The 22541-nt window shown below is 51.4% G+C and overlaps 1 protein-coding gene across 1 annotated transcript in view; it reads right to left on the reverse strand.

Moving 5' to 3' along the window:
- Positions 1 to 712: 712 nt before the first annotated feature.
- The window catches only part of XKR6 (XK related 6), a 270900-nt gene continuing 249071 nt past the window's right edge, over positions 713 to 22541 (reverse strand). Inside the window, exons 2-3 of the mRNA XM_027549001.1 lie at positions 18579 to 18775; positions 713 to 3553 (exon numbers count right to left, since the gene is read on the reverse strand). Coding sequence (XP_027404802.1) covers positions 2589 to 3553; positions 18579 to 18775 — 1162 coding nt within the window. The 3' untranslated portion in view covers positions 713 to 2588. The remainder of the gene's footprint in view (positions 3554 to 18578; positions 18776 to 22541) is intronic.

The raw sequence follows: 22541 nt of genomic DNA on the forward strand, positions 1-22541 counted from the left end.
CCCTCAAATGGCCTCACCTCCTCTGGCCTCTGCAGAGTAAGCAGTGAGCTAAGCCCTTGGTAGGGAAGCAGAATAGAAAAGAAAAGCACCTCTGACCAGACTGGAACTCCCAATCAACCACCGAGGGGCCCAGGCCCTTGGGCGGGTGGGGACTGGCCAGCAGGGTCCTCCCGGGGCCTGGTGTGCTCTGTGCGGAGTGCTTCCTGGACCTAGACGTGCCCTCCTGCCCCTCCTCTGCCCTCCTGCTTGCTGCCAGGGGGACCACAGGGGACACTTCGGGAAGGGAGGGGGCAGGACGGCACTGCAAATCTATTAATCATCAAGGAAATCCAAGGAGTCTGAACAATTTATAAAGGATCCAGTTTTACAACCCAACTGACATTTAAAATTTGTGGGGTTTTTTCTGTTTTTTTTTACAGATTTAGATAAACAATGAAGGGAGGGAGGAGAAGCCTCTTTGAATAATATTTTTTAAAAAAAATAATCCACAAACATAAAAAAAAGGTCCTCAGTTTTTGAACTTCTCTTAAGAGTAGTTCAGCGTGAGGCCTTGCACCCTAAACAGTTATATCTGGAATTGAGAAAAAAATCACAGCTACACACAGCAAAGACTAACAGTATTTTTACTTAAAAATATTGTGTGTGTATATAGAGAGAAACTTGTATATATATATATATATGTATATATATATATATCTTTTTGTGGAGATTTTTTTCCTTTTGTGATTTTTTTCTTTTCCTTTTTTTTGTTTTTGTTTTTAGTGCCCAAGTAGAGAAATGATGGGATTGAAACGATGCCCTAAAATAAAATATTCCTTACAGGAGCAATACTTTGAAAAATAACGTTTAAAAAATGGTTTGAACATACTTGCAACACCTCGAGAAATTCAACTTGGTACAATGAGAAAATAAATAATTGAAGCAAACCTTCACCCGAATGACACGCCTTCTAAGACCCAGAGTATGCTGCTGCTGCATCTTGCCATCAGACAGAAACTCAAGATAAAGCCCCATCCCCTCCCCAGCTTCCCAGCCCCTTACACTTGACCTTAGAATCTCTCTTATATCACTTTTTCTACATTTCTGGCAAGACTTTGCAGCAGACACACACACACAAACACATGTAAACACACACACACACGCACACACATATGTGTGTGCGTGTGTGTGTGTGTGTACTATGGGCACACACAGACACACACACACACACACATGCAACACATACAAAATTCCCCACTCAACCCAGATGCACCAAGTGAGCTGAACACCTTTCAGCCAACCACAATGGTGAAAGACAGAAGCACCAAACAGTCTTTGAAATGGGTAGGTTATTACAATTTGATTTTTTTTTATGTTCTAATTTTCCTCTTGTTTTAACTATTTTTAAAAAGCACAAATGAAAAAATGAATTCTTTCCAGATCAATTTAAGGCTTCCCACCAAATGGAAACAGAAGAGGCCTTCCCCAGTATCACATGTGATAAATGTATACTTTTCGCGGCCTTAAAATGACAGAACAGATCATTTTTGCCAGTCACTGATTAAGTATTGTGCCTTTAAATTGATGTCGTTCTTTTTGCTACTATGCTGAGTTTTATTATTACTGATTCTCTTTGATGACGTATATGGAAATCTCCTTTAGTTTGCTTTAGAATTTCCTATTCTTATCGAATTATTAGGGTGGCGTTTGTTTTTTTTCTGTTTTGCTTTTCACCAGGAAACAAATGTGATTCTTACTAGGTGAACACTGAAATGGCACCTAGCTGGCCTTCAGGGAGCTCTGCCAACCATCTGAGTTTCAAATGGCCTCTGGCTCCTAGAAGGGGCTGAGAAGTTGGGGGCAGGGACAGGAGGAGAGGGAGAGAAAGCAAAAAAGAGGGAGGGGGTTTCAATGCTTTTGCTTTGGGTCAATTTGTTTTCTTCAATACAAATAATCAGATAGGAAGAATGATTGCTTTGAGTTTTATCCATCGGTTGGTTGTTTTTTTTGTTTGTTTGTTTCGTTTCTAGATTGGTTTCATTTGATTGTTTAATTTTCCCTCTCCCGGTGCAAAAAATCACCAGAGAGTTTTGCATGAGAAAATGTGACAGTACTTAATGAAACTCAGCACCTAAGGGCATAAGGCAGTTGAAGGTTTTGTTTGTTTGTTTTGTTTTGTTTTGTTTTGTTCTTTCAATCAGCACCAATCCCGGAAATGATCTACACTTGGTGTAAGGTATAAAACTTTGTGTTTTTTTTTTTTCTTTTGGAGTGGAGACAACCGCTCCTTCTCCACCCTATAAACCATAGTGTGGGATTTTTTTTTCAATACTGTTACTTATGTGTAAAAAACAAAAGAAAGGTTTTCTTTTTGTTTTTACTTACAAAACATAGAGAATATCTTTGTATACATACAGCGACTGGAAAGAAAGCTTATCTGAAGGGGTTGTGACTTATTATTTTCTTTTTTTTGGAGCATTGTTGGTGGTGGTGGTGGTGGTGGTGGTGGTGGTTCTGTGTTTTGGGGGAAGGGAGGGTTATATTTCTTGCAGGCGGCTTTACCGCAAACCAAACTTCAGGTCCCCTTCTCAACTTGGGTCAGGATGCTCTCAGAGCGAAGACTCATACTGTAGCAGCTCGTAAAGGAGCGGTCCGTCCCGATACCGGATGCCCACCGCGGTGGGTGTGACATACTGCAGAATGTTAATAGTCCTTCTCAACCTCCTGTCTACAAAATGAGCATCCCAAGCTGGGTATCTCTTTCTCGGCATGTCAATCTTAATGAGGGGCCCTTCTGGGAGGTAAGGACGCCCCGTCGGGGTGGAGGGCCCCATGGGTCTCACTTGGAACACGGGCAAGCAAGTGTCAGCCGTGAGATCCTCCTGTTGTTCCGTTACGGCTCTGGTAGGCGTGACCTGGGTCCCCCGGTACCCAGGGGTCTGAGGCGCCATGGGCTCAACATCGGGGGGCAAAGGGATGCCCCAGAGCAGCTCGGCACAACAGGAGCTGGCAAGGATCTTAACTCGCGGCCCCGTGGGATGCAGCACACCATAATATAAGAGCATCAGTGCAATCCCAGCCACAAAGCTAATAAAGACGCAACACAGTGCTGGCACCGCATAGGAGTCAGTGGTCTCTGGGTTTCTGTAAAAATACCAAAGGAACGTCAAGGCAGCATTCTCGGTCAAGACTATCGTGTAATAGGCAAACATTCGATATCGAGTCCGCCCTTCCTTGACGTTAAACCAGCAGAAAATGTACACAATCCCTACCACCATGTTGAAGAGGATCTCCTCCCACTTGGACATGCAGAAGTCTGTTCCGCCATGGATGATCCAGAAGGCCATGGCGCACCAGTGGACCACCACGAAGATCCCGAAGTAGAGCTGGAAGATGGAAGCAAAGAGGGCAAAAGAGATCACTCTGGATGAGATGGTGAAGAGGCGCCAGAAGAGGTGGATGAGGGCCCCTCTGTAGCTCATGCTCTTCTTGTCGTCCCTGGAGTCCCGCAGCAGCTTGTGATAGGAGGCTAGCACCCAAGCCAGGGACATCAGGGAAGTCACAGAGGAGACACCTGCCGGAAAGACACAAACCCACACCGTCAAAACCGGGGACGTCCACTGCCAGGCACTGCAGGGCTGCCGGGCCAGGGAGACGCCCACACGCACACACACACACGCTGCAATCTAATGGAGGAGGGGGAAGAGACAAAGCATCAGGAACCAAGCTGGGAGGCCACGGCTGCTCCCTACGCTGTGAAATCGTGAAACCGTGTCAGTAACCCAGTCCAGAACCTCTGGAGATCCACAGCTGCAGGCGGAGGCTGACGTGCTTTGCCAAGGGGCTGGGGAGCCTGGACCACCTGGCTGGCTCATCACCTCTGCTGCAGGTAGGACCACATGTGTGTCCACTGTAAGAAATCATAAGCTCACCGTGGGGTCCGTGTCCTTGTCACTAGCAGGCTGTGTTCTCAGAGGAGCCAGCGGAAGGGATTATGGGGTGTGAAGACCAAGCGCTTACTCGCTGCCCCAAGCTGCACAGCTCTCCTCCTCTCAGAAGGTGCTCGAGTCACCCTTTGCCTTCTCGTAAGCTCATCCAACGCCCCAAGGAGCCCTCAAAAGGCTCTTCTCCCATTTAGCGTCTTCTCATCCACTCCCTGGGCTTCCCTGGTGGCTCTGCGGTAAAGAATCTGCTTGCCGATGCAGGAGACTTGAGTTCGATTCCCGGCTCAGGAAGATCCCCTGGAGGAGGGCATGGCCACCCGCTCCAGTATTCTTGCCTGGGAGATCCCATGGACAGAGGAGCCTGGCAGGCTACTCTGGGGTGTCAAAGAGTTGGTCACAACTGAGCAACTAAGCAACAACAACAACTACACATCCACTCCGTAAGGCCACTCTGATCGAGGACCAGGACAGCCTGTGTTTCTTGGGCTGCTTCCTCACTCACTCTTGGCCTCCCCATGGTGCTTTGCCTTCTCCCTCCAACCACTGCTCACGGCTCCTTAAAGCCTTGACCGGGGAAGCCCGGTCCCTCTCTGCCCCCGTCCAGCGATGGGAGGGAGCAGGGTAACTTGGGTTTTGGGGATTCTTTGCCCCTCCCTAGCATGGTGAGCTCTCCAAGGCCTCTGCATGTTCTTCCCTCCAAAATTCCTCAACAAGCAGGTGAGCGTGTCCGATCCCAAGTTGTACTTGAATCCCTGTACAGCAGCTTTATTTAGGACACTGCCTATCTGCTATTTGTAACTCAGTCACACTGAACACACTAAACAGTGACCAGAGTCTCTCCAAATCCACCCACCAGCAGGCAGTCATTACTGCCTCCCTCTCTCGACCAAGACTCCCCATCACGCCTCTGCTCCTCCAAGCATCATCTGTACTCAGTCTACCCAGCGCTGTTTTTGTTTTCCCTCTCTCCCCAAATTCCAGAACTCAATGCAGCTCAATTCAGCTGGAGTCCTGAATACTGCCCCGAGGGCCACATCTCCTAACCAAATCCCCCTCCCCCGCCCCAGAGCACGATTTCCCTTTGGCGTTCTTCCAGGCTGACATAAAAGTCACCTGGTCATTTTCTGTCTTCAGCTCCAAGGTCAGATCCAGAAGGCCTATTCTTAAGACTAAAGAAGCAGGCCCTTCTGCTTGCTTTTCCCTCAGCCCCTGTTCACCTCTCCACTCCTCTCCCAACCTCAGTGAAGGATCAAAGTCCTCTGTTGCTTTACCCTCCCACCCACCCCACGCCCTACCCTGCACGGGTTCTTCCTCTCCCAGGCCCCTCATCCCCTCTTTTCCAACATTTCAAGAAGCTGTGCTGGTTTGCAGCTTGCAGAACTTCAGAGTCTGATAACAAAAACCATCTTGCTGGTGGAAGCAGAGAAAAAGCCTGAAAGGTTAACTATTACAACGAGTATGCTTTGGTCTTCTGATCATAACCAATGCGGAAAATACACAGAAGAAATGATCCCAATTTCTCCATCGAAGCCAATCTTTCCTGCCAATGCTTCTATCACTTTTCTGGAAAGTTCTGAACACGGTACTCATGTGTGTCCTGTGTTGCCTGTTGTCACGTAGGACATTTCCACCAGCCTCTCCTGAGGCCACGTGGTGTCTGTGACCATGTCACAGTGGTCATGCTAACCTTTGAGCCTCCTGCATGCCTGTCCTTTGGGAGTTGGGGCTGGGTCCCCTTGGGAGTCACGTGACTTGGGCTGTTGGTTTCTGGAGGGCAGGGAACATGCCAGGCTTATTACCAGACACTGGAGCATCCTCAGAAAGCTTCTTCGTGACGTCACCTCGCTTCCAGTGAACACTATCACTTTTTCTTGACGCTAAAAGTGATACATCTTGGAGGTGCTTCCACCCTCAGTGATCAAAGGGGAGTTCTACAGCAGCTGCATGGGAAGAAGGCTTGATTTTCCTGTTCCTTCTAATAGAGCAAAATGTATTACTTCCCCTGTCCACAGAAAAGCACGCGTGCCGAACTCACGAAGTAAGAAAAGGCAGTTTAGATTTGCTGACGCGTGGTCTAATCCAGTCTCTGAGTGTGCTCTCGAATAAACTTGGGGGGCAGACGCAGGACAGGCCCTCAGCTGTCACGGTCCTGATTTCGTTGCTTGGTGTGTTGTGACGGTAGCCCGGTCCATGCCACGTACTAGCAAACCGGAATTCAGATGTCCACTGGCTGCACATGGTGAAGCCACATCAATCCTCTATCGTCAGTGAAGCTTCTGGGTCACCGATGCCACTTCCAGATCTGTTCCTTCAGGTGGCTTCAGGGTATTACAGAAACCACTCACCTCTGAGCCAAACTGCTTGCTGCCTCAGTCCACGGTCAGTGCTTCTGGAAGTCCTCTCTAGGATGTGGTGTTCCCCAAATGTCATAAGACATCACTGCTGAATTACGAGGAGAGGTTCGGGAGGCGGTCACGTGGAGGACTGAGCGCTAGCACTCGGTCGGGGGTCTGCTGATGTCCAGCCCACATCTTACCTCTCTGCCTCGTCCATGTCCAACCTGGTGAAGCTGTAGATCACTAAACATTATATCCTCAGCAGCTACACAGACCACTCACTTTCACCCACTCACCCCACAGGAAACAGGCATCCTCGTGAAAAAACACGCCTGTGATTCACTGAGCAGGAATCTTACTGAGAAGAACAAGTGATGTAGTGATGTAGGTATTTGCTATGGGCTGTATCTCCATCTCCTCCCCTCTGCCCAGAGTCTTAGGTTGAAGTCCTAACCCCCCGGAGTTTAGTATGTGACTGTATCCTGAGACAGGGCCTTCAAAGGGGCACTGAATTTAACAGGAGGTCATGAGGGCGGGCCCTGATCCAACATAACCTTATGAGAACAGATCACTTGGGCCGATGGAGATGCCAGGGGTGCACTCATACAAAAGAAAGGCCACCCGAGGACACGGAAAGAAGATGGCTATTTCTATCAAGAAGTAGAATCAAGATTTAAACTCAGACTCTTTGGCCTTAAAAGTAGCCACTGTACTGAGAGACCCTTCAGATTTGGTCTTAGAAGGGGCTAGAAGCCCTTGGAGTGAAGGATCTAAGCCCTTCTTGGAGAGTGGACAGGAAGTGTAGCACTCACAGGTATCTGAGAGAGGCCCCTGATAAAGGAGCTGAAAACCAAATCCAAGTTCTCCTCTACCTTCCTCAGGAAAGGAACAAAGAAAGAGGTGACCACCAGAATTAGCTGAGATCACTGTCCTCCTGTTAAGTGATCAAAATGATCACTCTTCAAAGGCCTGACTTTCCTGCTAAGTGATCACTCTTCAAAGGCCTGACTCTCACTCTTCAAAGGTCTGACTCTCCTGCTAAGTGATCACTCTTCAAAGGCCTGACTCTCACTCTTCAAAGGCCTGACTCTCCGCCTGTTAAGTGATCACTCTTCAAAGGCCTGAGTCTCTGCCTATGAAGGGATCTCTCTTCAAAGGCCTGACTTTCCTGCTGTTAAGTGATCACTCATCAAAGACCTGATTCTCCTCCTGTTAAATGATCACTCTTCAAAGGCCTGACTTTCCTGCTGTTAAGTGATCACTCTTCAAAGGCCTGATTCTTACTCTTCAAAGGCCTGACTCATTCTTCAAAGGCCTGACTCTCCTCCTGTTAAGTGATCACTCTTCAAAGGCCTGACTCTCCTCCTGTTAAGTGATCACTCTTCAAAGGCCTGACTCTCACTCTTCAAAGGCCTGATTCTCCTCCTGTTAAATGATCACTCTTTAAAAGCCTGACTTTCCTGCTGTTAAGTGATCACTCTTCAAAGGCCTGACTTTCACTCTTCAAAGGTTTGACTCTCACTCTTCAAAGGCCTGACTCTCCTCCTGTTAAATGATCACTCTTCAAAGGCCTGCCATGTATTTCATTACAGAGGGAGGGGGTGCAGGGCTTTCCCTCCACAGCAGCTCACTTGGAAGATTTCTGTTTGGCTCGAGGTCAACCCCAAAGTCAATGTATGACCCTGGCCGAGACCCAGGCCCACACTGTGCTCAGGCTGGGTGTGTTTATGATCCCTCCCACTTACAGCTCCATCACCTTCTGCATTTCAAAGATCAGGCTGGAGACTGCTGAACACTCCTCGTTCAGCCATGACGAGTTCCAGGCAGTGACCTTCATGGCTTGTTCATTTTTCCTGGAGCAGCCCCTGAGGGGTTGGGGGGACGGTGCAGCTGGCCCACTGGGCGACCTGAGTCCAGCCTCAGCAGCTGGGAGGTCACTATGTCAGGCCTCCTGGGGGCCACCCCTGAGAAAGGCTTGGGTCAGGGGTCTTGGGGCTCCGATCACCAGACTAGGCACCTAAGGTTTCTAGAAAGAGGACGTCTGCACCTCAAGACCAACGAAATGGAGCATGATGGGCACAAGTCTCAGTTGGACATCTTTGACTGGGGAGGCCCTTAAACCCAGTACGGTCACCCTTGGGGGGCCAACATGCTGTTTTGGCCAGGGTTAAGGCTTCGGTCCTTCTAAGGCCCACGGGGCCTCTCAAGACACTGCCTTGAGTTATGCGTGCACCCTGTCCAGTCCCTGTTCGTGCTCCTCAGCGTCCCCTTCTCCAGTGGCCTCACACTGAAGTTCCTGTCATGCTGCCAGGCCTTCATCCTGGGCTCTACTCAGGGCAGCCCCTGGCTGCTCTGAGGTCACCTCCAGCTAGCTCCTCACATCCCCTCTGTCCCACGTGCTCCAGGCACAGTCCCACTGCAGGACATGTGTGCTGGCTCTGTCCATCACCTGCGTGGCCCTTTCCCAGGTCCCCAAGTGTCACTGCACGAAGGCTTTTACCAGAGCTTGCCTTCTCAGCCAGGCCATCGCCAGCCAGACACTGCAAACTTCAGCTCCCAGTACCTCCTCCCGCCTTCCAGGCCCTCAGTCCAGTTCAGTCGCTCAGTCGTGTCCGACTCTTTGCGACCCTATGGACAGCAGCACATCAGGCTTCCCTGTTCATCACTAACTCCAAGAGCTTGCTCAAACTCATGTCCATTGAGTTGGTGATGCCATCCAACCATCTCATCCTCTGTCATCCCCTTCTCCTCCTGCCCCCAATCCTTCCCAGCATCAGGGTCTTTTCTATAGAAGCAGGTCGTCACATCAGGTGGCTGAAGTATTGGAGCTTCACTTCCAGGCCGTATTTCCCACTTTAGTGTCATTCACCATCCCATACACTCTCTGACTCCTTCCCTTTTTCCTTAAGTATGTTCTCACCTTCATCAGGTGAGCCCCTCAAGGGCAGGGCAGCAATTGGTCTGGTCCTTCTGAAACTATGTGCAAAATCGCAGGGGCATTTTGATTCTCAAAGGGGCTGATGGAGAAATGAGCCCACCAGCTGTCTCACCCTCCCACCATTATCCCTGAAAGCGGGAAAAGAGAACTCCGGGGAGCCTCCATTCATGTGTGTGTCTTTCAGAAGAAACCTTGAGGGCAGAAGGCAGAGGTGAGGAGGATAATACCCACCAAGTATTCCCAATACAGCAGGTATTGTGCCAGACACTTCGCATAAATTATTTCCTTTCATCCTGACAATAATCCCCTGAAATGCTTACTGGTACCCCATTTTATAGGATAGGAAACCAAGGCGCCAGGAGGTAAAAGGATTTGTCTAGTATTAAGGCTTGAAGCGTGTGCTTGTATTCTGATGGTTCCCCTTTGGGGCCATGCTGATCTTGGAGGGACCGCCCCTCTCAGGTTTAGCAAATTCCTAGAAATAGCAAACAAGAGGTGCTTTTCATATACAGACCAACCAGTCCAGAGCTCACACCTTCACTGGGCCCTGACACTTTGGGCCACTGTTCCCCTGTCCTAATCGCCTCAGGGCCAGGTACCAGACAATTAGGGACAGCCCTGGACCCCAGAGCTTCCTGATATTATTCAGACTAGCCTATCCCAAGCCCCCCACGATGATGTGGCATGCCGGCCTCTTCTTGGGAATCTGTGACAAGTGATTTTTTCAGTGGCAGCTGTCTCCTGATCTATTGGCCTTGAGATGCCTAAACAATAACAAAATCTGCCTTTTAAAACAGCTACAACATCAGCAAACTGCTGGTGAGGGAGCTTCCAACCCAGTACCTCCAGCTCCAAAGGCCCCAATGCCCTGGGCTTACAAACTCCAGTAGTTCCCCTTCTCCCATGGACTCACATGCAAGCTCCCATTAGTGGTGCCCGAGACCTCGGGGTCTATGCCCTGCTCCTGGCCCATGGTCTGGTGATATTAATCCACTCACAGAGGCGGGAGAGCACTGTGGCTCTGCCAGCTGGGTAAAGGCAGACTTTATAGATTCTAGGACAAATGTCAGCCACTCAGCTGGCCTGGCAGAAGCCACACGAATGCCAGAATTCTGGCGGGCCTGGAGCACACTGTGAAGGAAGCCGTCTGCCATCACTGGAAGAAGTGAAGTGAAGTCGCTCAGGCTTGTCTGATTCTTTGCAACCCCATGGACTGCAGCCTACCAGGCTCCTTGGTCCATGGGATTTTCCAGGCATGAATACTGGAGTGGGTTGCCATTTCCTTCTCCAGGGGATCTTCCCGATGCAGAGATCGAACCCAGGTCTCCCGCATTGTAGACAGACGCTTTACCGTCTGAGCCAACAGGGAAACCCGCCATCACTGGAAAGTCCCGGTAAATCTACCCTCATTGAGGGGCAAACAGCCGACAAGACTCAAAGCTCTGATGCTCCCATAATGATAGCCATTGAACTTCAAATGAATGACTTGTGCAGTATACAAACTGTATCTCAATAAAGCTGTTTAAATATATATTTTTTTAACAAAGAAGAAGAAGAAAAGATGCTCTGCTGATAGGACCATGGGCAGGACTGAGCTATGGAAGCAATGGAGGCATCATACCCCATCTTCCCAGCCTCCTGGCTGCTCCCAAAACACTGGGCTCACTTTCTTAGCTCAAGGCCTTGCGTTTGGCTATGCCCTCCTCTGGTGCGTGTACCTCCAGTGACCTGCAGGCTGGCTCCCTCCCTGCTCTACATCTTTGCTCAGAGGTCCCCTTCCTGCTCCCTTATTGAACGCTGGACACAGCTCTGCTCCCCTGTGGCTCTCTTTCCAGCTTTAGAACTCTATTTGACATTTTCTAATACAGAAGACAAAATATTTGTTCTGCTCCTTGTTCATGTCTCTGTCCAAGACACATAAGCTCCATGAGAGCAGGGCTTTCTGTCTGTATTATTACTCTCTCCCCAGCTCCTGGAACCATGCCTGGCACATAGTAGGTGCTTGGTAAATAGTTACTGAATAAGTGGTCACATTATAGTTACTGCTCAGGCTTCTGAGCTGGCAGCTCTCAGAGCCTCTCCCTTGAAGTGCTGCCGGTCAGCCTGCCTCAACGTCCCTCTTGTCACAGCATTTGATGCACAGACATTTTCAGGCGGCCAATTGTTACTTCATCTGTACTAACTGTTGTTGTTCGGTCGCTCTTTTTCGAGCCCATGGACTGTAGCCCACCAGTCTCCTCTGTCCATGGGATTTCCCAGGCAAGAATACTGGAGTGGGTTGCCTTTTCCTCCTCTAGGGGATCTTTCTGAACCCGGGATGGAATCTGCATCTCTTGTGCTTCCTGCACCGGCAGGCAGGTTCTTCACCACTGTGCAACCAATGAAATTGATGAACCCTGCCTTTCTTAGAGCTGTCCTACCGCTTTAAGGACTCTTCCTCATATGTACCTACTGCACTTTCTTTTGCACTTAAAATTTGTTAAGAGGGTGGATCTCTCTTGTTCTTACCACAATTTAAAAAAAAAAACAAAGAACTACTCTCTTTTTCTCTTGTTGTTAGGGGCAACCTCAGCCAAAAGGCCTCAGAATTGGATACAAAGTCAAGTTACACAGATGCACTGAAAGTGTTATGTCTCTGTTTAAAATCCTTGCAGATTCTGTTTAAGAGTGTGAAGTTTTAATGTTCTGTTTGATAGGAAGCCACTGGGAGCTGAAGCAGGGCTGTGAGCTGGAGTTCGTTGTTCGGGGAAGTCTGTGTGTAGACACCAAGCAAGTATCTGATGGGAGAGAGGGAGGGGTGAGTCCTCAGAAGGAGACAGAAACAGAGCTGAGAGAGATCCTCCTCCAGGGAAGTGAGAGAGGCTGAGTCTGTGTTCTGGTGGCAGAAGGCAGGCATGCCCCTCTTCATTGCAGCTATCTGTGAAGATGCAAGGCAGCCAGGGGAAGCGCACATCTTACCCTTTATTATTCCAGGAGGCGAAGACAGACATGGGATGAGCACCCTGAAGTCCAGACTGGAGGCTGGAAGATCTTTGTATCAATCTGGTCGGAAGCCCAGGAATATCAGCGCCAGCAGCTAGCTCCAGCTCAGCAGCAGGGGGGTGGGGGTGGGACAGTAGGTGGGGAGTCAGGGAAGAGGGTTAGGCCAGGTGGTGGCCAACATCACAGAGGATCGGGGCACAAAACTCCCTATCACTTTGTGCAAGGTGGTTCATTATCTGATGGTGTTTGACACAGTGGAAATTCACAGGTTGGTATAGAGCACAGACCTGTCACCTTCAGGCCATACAACCACATAATTGTCACCTTCTGGGCAGCAGCTTTACCTAAGTGTAAATGATCAAGTAACCAACTTTGGGGATTCTCAGGTGGCTCAGAGGTAAAGAATCCGCCTGCCAATGCAGAAACTGTAGAAGACATGGGTTCGATCCCTGGGTTGGGAAGATCCCCTGGAGGAGGAAATGGCAATCCACTCCACTATTCATGCCTGGGAAATCCCATGGACAGAGGAGCCTGGTGGGTTATAGTCCATGGAGTTGCCAAGAGTCTGACACAGGCAATGTACCCCTGTACATTGAGCGACTGAGCATGTACGCAATCAACTTTTGTGACCCAGATTTGGAGGGTAACAACTGATGTCCATACAAGCAGGACTGGAGAAAGCACTTTTCTCATTAGAGAAAAGAAATCTCCCAAGAGGAGAGAGGTGGTAATCTTTGATCACGAGGAGAGGAGGGCGAGGAGGGCCAGTTAACCAACCCCACAGCTGGCCCTCCTTCCCCTGAGAAGGGGAACGTGGTCAGACTGGTCCTCACGCAGAAAGGAAAGCTGATCAGGAGAGGGAGCTGACGCCTCCTCCAGGATGTGAGCGGCTGAAGAAACAGGCACAGACAGGAGCAGCAGAGAAAGCAGATGGACACCTGCATCTCTGTGGAGTTTCCCATCAGCTCTTGCTGGAAAAAGGAGCAAGTGTGAAGCAGGAGGGTTTCTGATAGAAGAGGAGCCAGCAAGTGAACTTAATAAAGAAAAAACTAGAAACTTCCAGTGGTCCAGTGGTTAAAACTCCGCACTCCCAGTGCAAGGGATCTAGGATTGATCCCTGGTTGGGGAGCTAAGATCCTGCATGATGCACGGGGGCAACTCAAAAAAAAAAAAAAAAGAAGAAGAAGAAGAAGAAGAAGAAGAAAAAGAAGAAAACTAATTAGGGAGGTTAACACCAAAGGGATGGAAAGACAGGGGCCTATTTGGATCTTAGAGTTCAGTGTTTGTCTAAAAGAAAACCAATGTTTAAGGATACCCACCGAAGGATAAGTGTGTTTGCAAACCCATTTCTGACACAGCATCTTGCCTATAGCAGAGTAGATGCCTGACACGTGGCGGGTGGGAGGCCACGAACAACAGGTCACAGAGTCATGTAAGAAGGACAACACCTCAGTGTGAGCTCAACCCCCAAAGGCAGACTCAGGCACTGTGTGGGTGAAGCGAGTGGTACTCCCCAACCCCGGCCAAAAGCATCAGAAAACCCCCAAAGTCGGGAAAGGCGACAGAGCTGCTAACTCTCAACCCCATCCCCAGAGAGCATCTTTCATCTCAACATACCCCATCTCAACCTCCTCCCATCACCACCTCCCCCAGGCCTGCTAAGTGTTGCTGATTTCTGCTCCAGAGTTGCCTGCCAATCCGTGCGTTGGCTTCCTCTTCCAAGCACTCCAAGCCCATCGTTTCAGCCCTGGACCAGCTGCCTCTAACAGGTGCTCTGGGCTCTTGGTTTCCTCCCTGAACACCAGAAAAGGGATCTTCTTTAAAAGCTAATCTGCCCGGCGCGATGGCGCGCGCCTGTAATCCCAGCTACTCGGGAGGCTGAGGCTGGAGGATCGCTTGAGCTCAGTTCTGGGCTGCAGTGCGCTATGCTGATCGGGTGTCCGCACTAAGTTCGGCATCAATATGGTGACCTCCCGGGAGCGGGGGGCCACCAGGTTGCCTAAGGAGGGGTGAACCGGCCCAGGTCGTAAACGGAGCAGGTCAAAACTCCCGTGCTGATCAGTAGTGGGATCGCGCCTGTGAATAGCCACTGTACTCCAGCCTGGGCAATATAGCGAGACCCTGTCTCTTAAAAAAAAAAAAAAAAAAAGCTAATCTGGCGCCAATGCAGGAGACACGGGTTCAACCCCTGATTCAGGAAGATCCCACACGCCCTGGAGCAACTAAGCTGTGAGCCACAATTATTGAGCCTGTGCTCCGGAGCCCAGGAGCCGCAACTGCTGAAGCGCCTAGAGTTAGTGCTCTGAGACAAGAGAAGCCACTCCCCACAACTAGAGAGAAGCCCGGGCAGCAATGAAGTCCCATCTCAACCAAAAATAAATTAAAAAAATAAAATTAAAAAAGCTAATCTGGGACCTCTCCGGTGTTTTAGTGGCCAAGACTCTGCACTCCCAACGCAGGGGGCCCAGGTTCAATCCCTGGTCAGGAAACTAGATCCCACACGCTGCACTAAAATTCGTGCAGGCAAATAATTTGTTTTTAACTAATCTGATCATATAGCTTTCCTACATAACCCTTCCCACTGCACTTGGTATACACCCATGCTGTCAGGCCCACGCCTTCCTCTCCACCCTCCCCCACATCACTCTCCATCCCCTGACTGCTGACCTGCAGCCACACTGAGTCCTATCATATTCTAGAAGAAGGCAGGCTTTTCTCACCCCAAGGCCTTTGTATATGCAATTCCCTCTGCAGGGAAGGTTGTTTCTGCTCCTCCCATAGTTGGTTCTTCCTCATCATTTATATTCAGGCCAAGTGTCAACTCTCTAGAGAGGCTTTCTCTGATGTGTGTGTGCTAAGTCGCTTCAGTTGTGTCGGACTCTGTGCAACCCCATGGACTATAGCCCGCCAGGCTCCTCTGTCCATGGGACTCTCCGGGCAAGACTACTGGAGTGGGTCGCCATTCCCTCCTCCAGGGGATCTTCCTGACCCAGGGATCCAACCCATGTCTCTTATGTCTCCTGTCCTGGCAGGTGGGTTCTTTATCACTAGCGCCACCTAGGAAACCCAGCCCTGCACAAATAAGCTCTCTGCACACCCCACCCCAGGTACTAGAGTCTTGGTATCATGTTTGTTTGCTTAAAGCATTTGCCACAATATGCCAGCTATCTAACTGCTCCTGTTATGTCTCCCAAGAGAGAATGGAAGATTCATGAGGGCCTGGACTACCTCTGTTATGTTCCCCGTTACCCTCTGCACATAGTATGGAGCATGAATGAAAGCATCTTTGTTGACCGGAAGACTGTGTCATATATCCATAACATACCCGCCAAAGTGCTGTAGACGGGTATGTGCAGTTCACTAGACCTTCACAACCACCCAGAGGAGTTATTATGCCCACTTTATGGACGAAGAAGCCCAGTTAGGAGATCAACTTGTAAAGCCAATAAGTGGTGGAGGTGGAATTTACACACAGCTCTGGCGGACTTTTCTCACCATGCGGGGCTGCCTCCCCATCCCTGCCATAGCCAGGAAGGCTCTGGAAGCTCCCAACTGACACCAGACTCATTACCAGTGAAAAATGGCACTATGTTACCAGATAAAATGTATAATTTTTATCTTTATTTAAACTTGACTTGAGACATCTGATTTAAGGAGGACTCCAAATGACCAAAATATTCAAGTGAAGGTGAAAGTCGCTCAGTCATGTTTGACTCTTTGCGACCCCATGGGCTATACAGTCCTTGGAATTCTCCAGGTCAGAATACTGGAGTGGGAAGCCTTTCCCTTCTCCAGGGGATATTCCCAACCCAGGGATTGAACCCAGGTCTCCCGCATTGCAGGCGGATTCTTTACCAGCTGAGCCACAAAGGAAGCCCAATAATAACTGCATAATATCTGCATGATTTAATATTACCACTACGATTGTATTTTGAATTGATAAGCATCAAAGAATTGATCCTTTTGAATTGTGGTGCTCGAGAAGACTCTTGAGAGTCCCTTGGACAGAAAGGAGATCAAACCAGTCAATTCTAAAGGAAATCAACCCTGAATATTCATTGGAAGGACTGAAGCAGAAGCTGAAGCTCCAATACTTTGGCCGCCTGATGTGAAAAGCCAACTCACTGGAAAAGACCCTGATGCTAGGAACGATTGAAGGCAAAAAAGGGGACGACAGAGGATGAGATGGTTGGATGGCATCACTGACTCAGTGAACATGAGTTTGAGGAAACTCTGGGAGATAGTGAAGGATGGAGAAGCCTGCTGTGCTACAGTCCAAGGGGTCGTAAAGAGTCAGACATGACTGAGCGACTGAACAAAAACAACCAGTTTTACAGGTAAATTGGATACAAATCCATCTTTCAGGCTGACTACTGTAATGTTAACCCAGTTATAAAAGAAGAATCAAAGGTGGAGAGATGGCATAGGGAGAAAAAGTGGAAGAGGCTGGTATCTGGCAAGATCCTTGGAAAACTCACCTATTACAAAAACAGCAATCTACCTAAGCATCTACTAGCATTAATGGTACAAAGTGGACAGGTGTCACCAAAGGCCACCAGCTGGCCATGATGTCATTAGTAACGTGTGGTCCAATTCTACCGTCACCGACAACAAAATGGCCAGATGCTGCCTGAAGCCCTTGACATTTGTCATGTCAAAATATTCAGAACAACCCTCTGTGGTAAGTACCAATATTATCTCCATTTCAGAAACGAGAAAACTGAGGAACAGAGAGGCTCAGTACCTTGCCTAGGTCACACAGCTGTCAAGCAGCAGGGGGAGTTGCCCCATCTTTCCAGGCTGCTGCCCTGCAAGAACGCACAGCGTCCACGTTGCCAACAAGCCCCTTCCAAGTTCGCAGACTTGGCTGTCCTCTCCAGATGGTGTGGAGCAAGGGGGGATCCCACTGGAGAGTGTCCTACAGGTGCCTGTGAACTTGGTGACACCCAGGGCCCACTGCAGCAGCTTGGGAAGCCGGGGACCCAGAGGCAAGGACCCAGGAGGCCTGCAGGCCCCAGTGGCCAGGGACCCTCTGCCCCAGCTCCCTTGCTACCACAGATCATACACACTCACATCCTCTGGAGTCAGGAATCTCCGCACTGAGTCCTTTCAGCAACATCTCTGCTTGAATGCTCCCCATGACGGGAAACTCACTACCTCCTGAGACAGTCTCTCCATCTCTGGATGGCTCCTGCTGTTTGAAATGTCTCCCACATGGTGAATCAATAACCATCTCCCTGTAGCTCCCTCCCACTCTTTGGAATGATCATGGTTCTCCTGCTGCTGCTGCTGCTAAATCACTTCAGTCGTGTCCGACTCTGTGCGACCCCATAGACAGCAACCACCAGGCTCCCCCGTCCCTGGGATTCTCCAGGCAAGAACACTGGAGTGGATTGCCATTTCCTTCTCCAATGCATGAAAGTGAAAAGTGAAAGGGAAGTCACTCAGTCGTACCCGACTCTTAGCGACCCCATGGACTGGAGCCTACCAGGCTCCTCTGTCCATGGGATTTTCCAGGCAAGAGTACTGGAGTGGGGTGCCATTGCCTTCTCCTATATCCCTTCAAATGCTGGGGTTCACATAGCCTACATCTTCCCCAGGATGAAATGTCCCCAGTATCCCCCAAGCATCGTGATCTCCAGCGCCTCCTCACCCTGGACCTTTGCCCCAATCAGAACTCCAGCCCCACTGAAACAAGTTCTGACATGACTGGACACTTGCAGGCTGGTCTGACTGGGGTCTGCCCTGACATCAGCAACCCAGGGTGACAATGTGCTTTGACCAGAAGAGTCCCACCTGGAAAGGGCTTCTTGGGTCACCGAGTGGCCTCCAAAGGCTTCCTGCTGCTGTAGAAACCAGTGGTGTCCAGACCAGCCCCTGGGCGCTTGGAGACTATCTGGAGCCGCAGGGGCCAGGAGTGGGGGTGGGGTCGGCGGGCGGGATACCCTGGGCTCTGAACCCCCACCCTCCATGTACCTAGAACACAGCTGCTTCAGCCTGTTTTATAAACGGGGCTTCTGCATTTTGTAAACGCATTTGAAGCACCACGGCTCAAGAATGTCTAAAACTGCTGATGCCGGTTAGCCTCTTGGGCACGTGCTGTCTCCCTCATCACGTGTGTGCAAACGCCGCGGCTCAGGCCAGCGCCAAGATAAGGGGACTTTTCCCTGGACTGGGAGACCCAGGCCCCCTGCTCTGCCGCTCCAGGGACACTAGAGACCCAGCTCTGCTCTGCGCACATGAAGGCCGCGCAAGTGCACACATGACGGCGGCGGTACGGGCGCGCACACGGGGGCGCAAAGATGCTGCGCCGGGGACTTGGGGATCCGGATGGGCGACGCCCCTTGAGTGTGCGCGGAGGGTGGCCCCCAGCCCCGGGGTGGGGGTGGGGGGACTCACAGGGCAGCGTCTCGGCGCGGCTCTTCTGGATCATTATGCAGAGCTGTAGCACCAGTTGGGGGGCGCTTTCCAGGAAGGTCTCCAGGAGGCGCAGCATGTTAACGTCTGCATATTCGTACATCATAGCCCAGTAGAAGCGTCGCTGGTGTTCCTTCTGCCGCTGGCTCTGAATCCCCAGGTACATGGTGCGGATATACCTGCGAGAGACGGGACAGAACACAGAGAGAGGCTTGGGTTGGGGTGGGGGTTCTGGAAGGGCCAGGCCCTCCCGGGCAAACCAGCCGCCCCTCCTTGGTTCTGAGGTCTTCCAAGTGCTTGGACCAGCTCTAGGGGTTCTCCCAGCCCACGAATGAGGTACTGAGGCTTCAGGGTGGGGTCGGGTGGGGTCAGGCCAGGGAAGGGGGCCTGGGCAAGTTGTCTCCTTCCCCACCTCGGTTTGCTCATCTATAAAGTGAGAAATGGAAGAGTGGGACCCAGTGACCTTGCTGCCAAGGAAGTATCACAGGTGAGCTCAGGGGGCAGGTGGGCTCGGTCAAGTTCAGGGTCCCAGGGGGAAATTTTCAGCAGGGTTTTCACCTCTCTGGAGGAGGAAGAAAAGGAATTAGCATTTATGAAATTCCTACTGGGGATCACTGGTGGGCTGCCTGGTGTGGCCTGGGTCCCGGGTGACAGGCTGAAGTATACCCATGTGGGACAGGCAGGCAGGGCTCACAGGCACAGGCTCCAGAGGTGGATGCGGGAGCCACCAGGAGCTGGCCGAGGCTGTTTGACCCCAAAACTCATGTGTGCCCCGCTCCACGCTAGGGGGAGCCTACAGTGGCGCCTCCGTCGAGGTGTGGCCCAGGACTCAGCCACACAAACACATGGACCCCACTCCCTCTAGGAGGGACATAGGGCCAAGGAAGCGTGGGTTCTGTCATCTGCTAATTGAGGGGACCTGGACTCATCACCCCAACTCTGTGTCTGTGTTACTCTTCTTTAACATAAGAGAGTTCCAGCGTTGTGAGGCTGACGGGGAGCTTGGGGAGATAATCCAGCTGCTGGCTGTGGATCCAGGCCCACAGAAGAAAGCCCCCATGCCCGCTGCAGTTCTCCCTAAACTGTAGACGCTTTCTCCAAGCCACAACAAGGGGAGGATGGACGATATCATCTAAGCCAGACTTGGGAAGATGCCCTGGAGAAGGAAATGGCAACCCACTCCAGTATTCTTGCCTGGGAAATCCCATGGACAGAGGAGCCTGGCGGGCTACAGGCCATAGGGTCGCCAAGAGTCGGACACAACTGAAGCAACTTAGCACACACAGAAGCCAGACTCAGCCAGTGGCCTCTGGGGCCAAGCCCAGCCCAGAGGAGCTGGCAGCGCCAGGACCAAAGCAAGGTTCAGAAAGCACAGTGGGCCCAGTTAGGATCAATCGGGGTCATGCAGCATCAATCGGGGTCACAGACAACAGGACAGAATGACACATGCATCCCTGGCCATCCCCTGGGAATGTGTCTTCTAAACCACCAAGCCAGAATCACAGAGGTTGAGAGAGTGGCTGGCCCCCTAAATGGTCCCTGCTGTCCCCAGGCACCCCATCAGGGGCCCACTTGGGGGTCTGTCTCTATCGCCACTGCAGCCTGGTCTCCGCCATCACCCCTCTCTCTTGGATCAGAGCAGAAGCCTCCTAACTGGCCTCCCAGGGCCCACTCTTGCCCCCAGAACAACCCACTCTCTGCCCAGCAGCCAAGGCATTTTGTCAAAATCACAGACGGCCCTCCCTGACTTCCCATCATGCTCAGAAGAAAACCCATCCCTCGGCTCCTGGGCCTTGCCGGTCCCCCAGCCCCGTCACTGGTTCTCGCCCCAACTTTCTCGTGTCTTGTCTGTCTCTCATGGACACGTGAGCTTGCCTCTGTTCACACCCTCCCTGGGGGAGGGGGAGCTGTGGAAGAAGGAAGACTCCTGTCCCCCAGGGCTGAGGCCCCCTCCAGGACAGCACTGTCACAGCACTGCAAAGGCAGCCTGCTTCCCCAGGTACACCGACTTTCTAAGAGGCTCCCAGAGAAGGGCTCTGTACTCCCCTCCTTGAAGCAACGGGAAAGGTGAGCATTGCCCAGGAAACTCACGTGGATTTTACAGCAGCCCGTGCTTTAGAAGCAGAGGTAAGAAAGCCTACATTTGCAAAATAATACAAAACTACAGTGATGCTCCTATGTAAGTCCAAACTGGTGGGCCTCCTACCTATGGAAAAGACCTCGAAGAAGACCCATCGGGAGGGGGCTGAGAGGGACGCCTTATTTCCTGCATATACACTCCCTGGGGTGAGCGGAGAACAACCCCGCAGGAAACTGTGGGGAGGGAGGCGCTGGTACAGGAATGGTGTCAGGCTGGAGTGAACAGTGCGTGGCTGCCAGCCCCACCAGGCACCACTGCGGGCCAGGCATCTCCCGAAGGGCCTGTCACACCCTGCGGGGCAGCTCTGGTTACCATCACTTAACACCTGGCGAAACAGAAGCTCTGAAGCAAAGCAAGGCATCGAATCCTTGTCTGCTCCAGGTTCTGTCGCTTACTGGCTGCGCCGCTTCCCACGAGTCACTGCCTCCCTCTTGGCCTCTGTCTGTAAGTTCCCAAAATCATGGGACCAGGGGAGAGGCAAAGGGAAGGAGGGGGATGCCTGGGGGTTGCTTGTTGAACCTGACCTGGAAAGCTATGGGGCCACTGAGAGAAAGGGGCAGAGACTGAGAGACACAAGAGATGGCAACAGAGAGAGATGGAGACAGGTGGAGAGACAGGGAGAAAGAAACAGACCCGTACACAGAGGGAAGGGAGACGGACAAAGAGCTCTGGAGGAGACTGAAAGACAAAGGGACAAAGGAGAGGGAAGCTATGTCAGAACTGAGGGCCTGAAGGAGACCGACTAGACGAGGTGACCGTAGCAGCAGGCTGGGCAGGGGAGGCCGCTCTAAGGACGTGTGGTCCCAAGTAGTTGGAAGGGGCTGGGGAGCCGGACTCCAGAACCCCGGGCAGAGGGGACGGTCAGATCAGGTCGGATGGTGGCCTGGGGAGACAGAGCAGGAGGGGTCGAGGGTGCCCTGGTGAAGGAGCTGAAGCAGGGCTTCGAGTCCAGAGGCTCCGCACGGGCACCCAGAATAGCCACGTGGCCGGGAGAGCCCTGGTGCCATGGGTCTCCCAGGTTGGATATGGTCTCTCTGCTCCTAAACTCCTCTCTACTCAGATGTGGCAGCTGCAGGGCACAGTGCTGGGGGCCACAGACTCCCTCAGGGGCAGACCACAAAGCTCTACTTTCTCAGGTCTACTCTCTCAGACCACAGCCTCTGCCTCCCCCAGCCTCACAAGCGGGCCCAATGGGGGAATGATTATGTCTCATAACCCAAGCCTATCTATGCATTCAGGTCCCCAGGCGAGGTAACACCAACACTCAGGTTCACCCAGGTCAGCCTCGCCAGGGCAAAGGGAGCTCTTGGTCTGCCATTCCACGCCCCTTTTCCCCAAGCCACTAGCCCCTCTGTTCAGCATGGCCAGCGAAATGGAAGACAACGAGCCCAGAACACGTTGCTTCAACCATAACATCTGCCAGAGAAACCAAGCTTGCCTCTATGGTAACATCCAAGATATGGGAAGAGATGAAGGTAGGAGCGGGCAGAACCGGAGCCACTCCCCACCCATAAGCAGACAGATGCTTGAAGCCCAGTGTACACTGGGATCAAGTCTGAGACCAAAACTGGTTATCATGCCTCCTGGGACACCAGCTCACATAGCCTGCCACCTGGAGTAGGAGCTACATCAGAGTCCAGTTCAAAAATCCCAGTCAAGGGTCTTCCACCCAATTCTCTGGCTCCTGCACCCTCCTCTTCTGTCCTCAAGTCCCGGGGTCCCTGGTAGACCTTATAGAATCCAGAGTGGGGTCTTGATGACCTCTGCGGAAGCCCAGCCAGCAGCCTCTTCTTGCTAAGCTGTCA

This window comes from Bos indicus x Bos taurus, chromosome 8 (genome assembly GCF_003369695.1).
Source record: "Bos indicus x Bos taurus breed Angus x Brahman F1 hybrid chromosome 8, Bos_hybrid_MaternalHap_v2.0, whole genome shotgun sequence".
Taxonomy (NCBI): domain Eukaryota; kingdom Metazoa; phylum Chordata; class Mammalia; order Artiodactyla; family Bovidae; genus Bos; species Bos indicus x Bos taurus.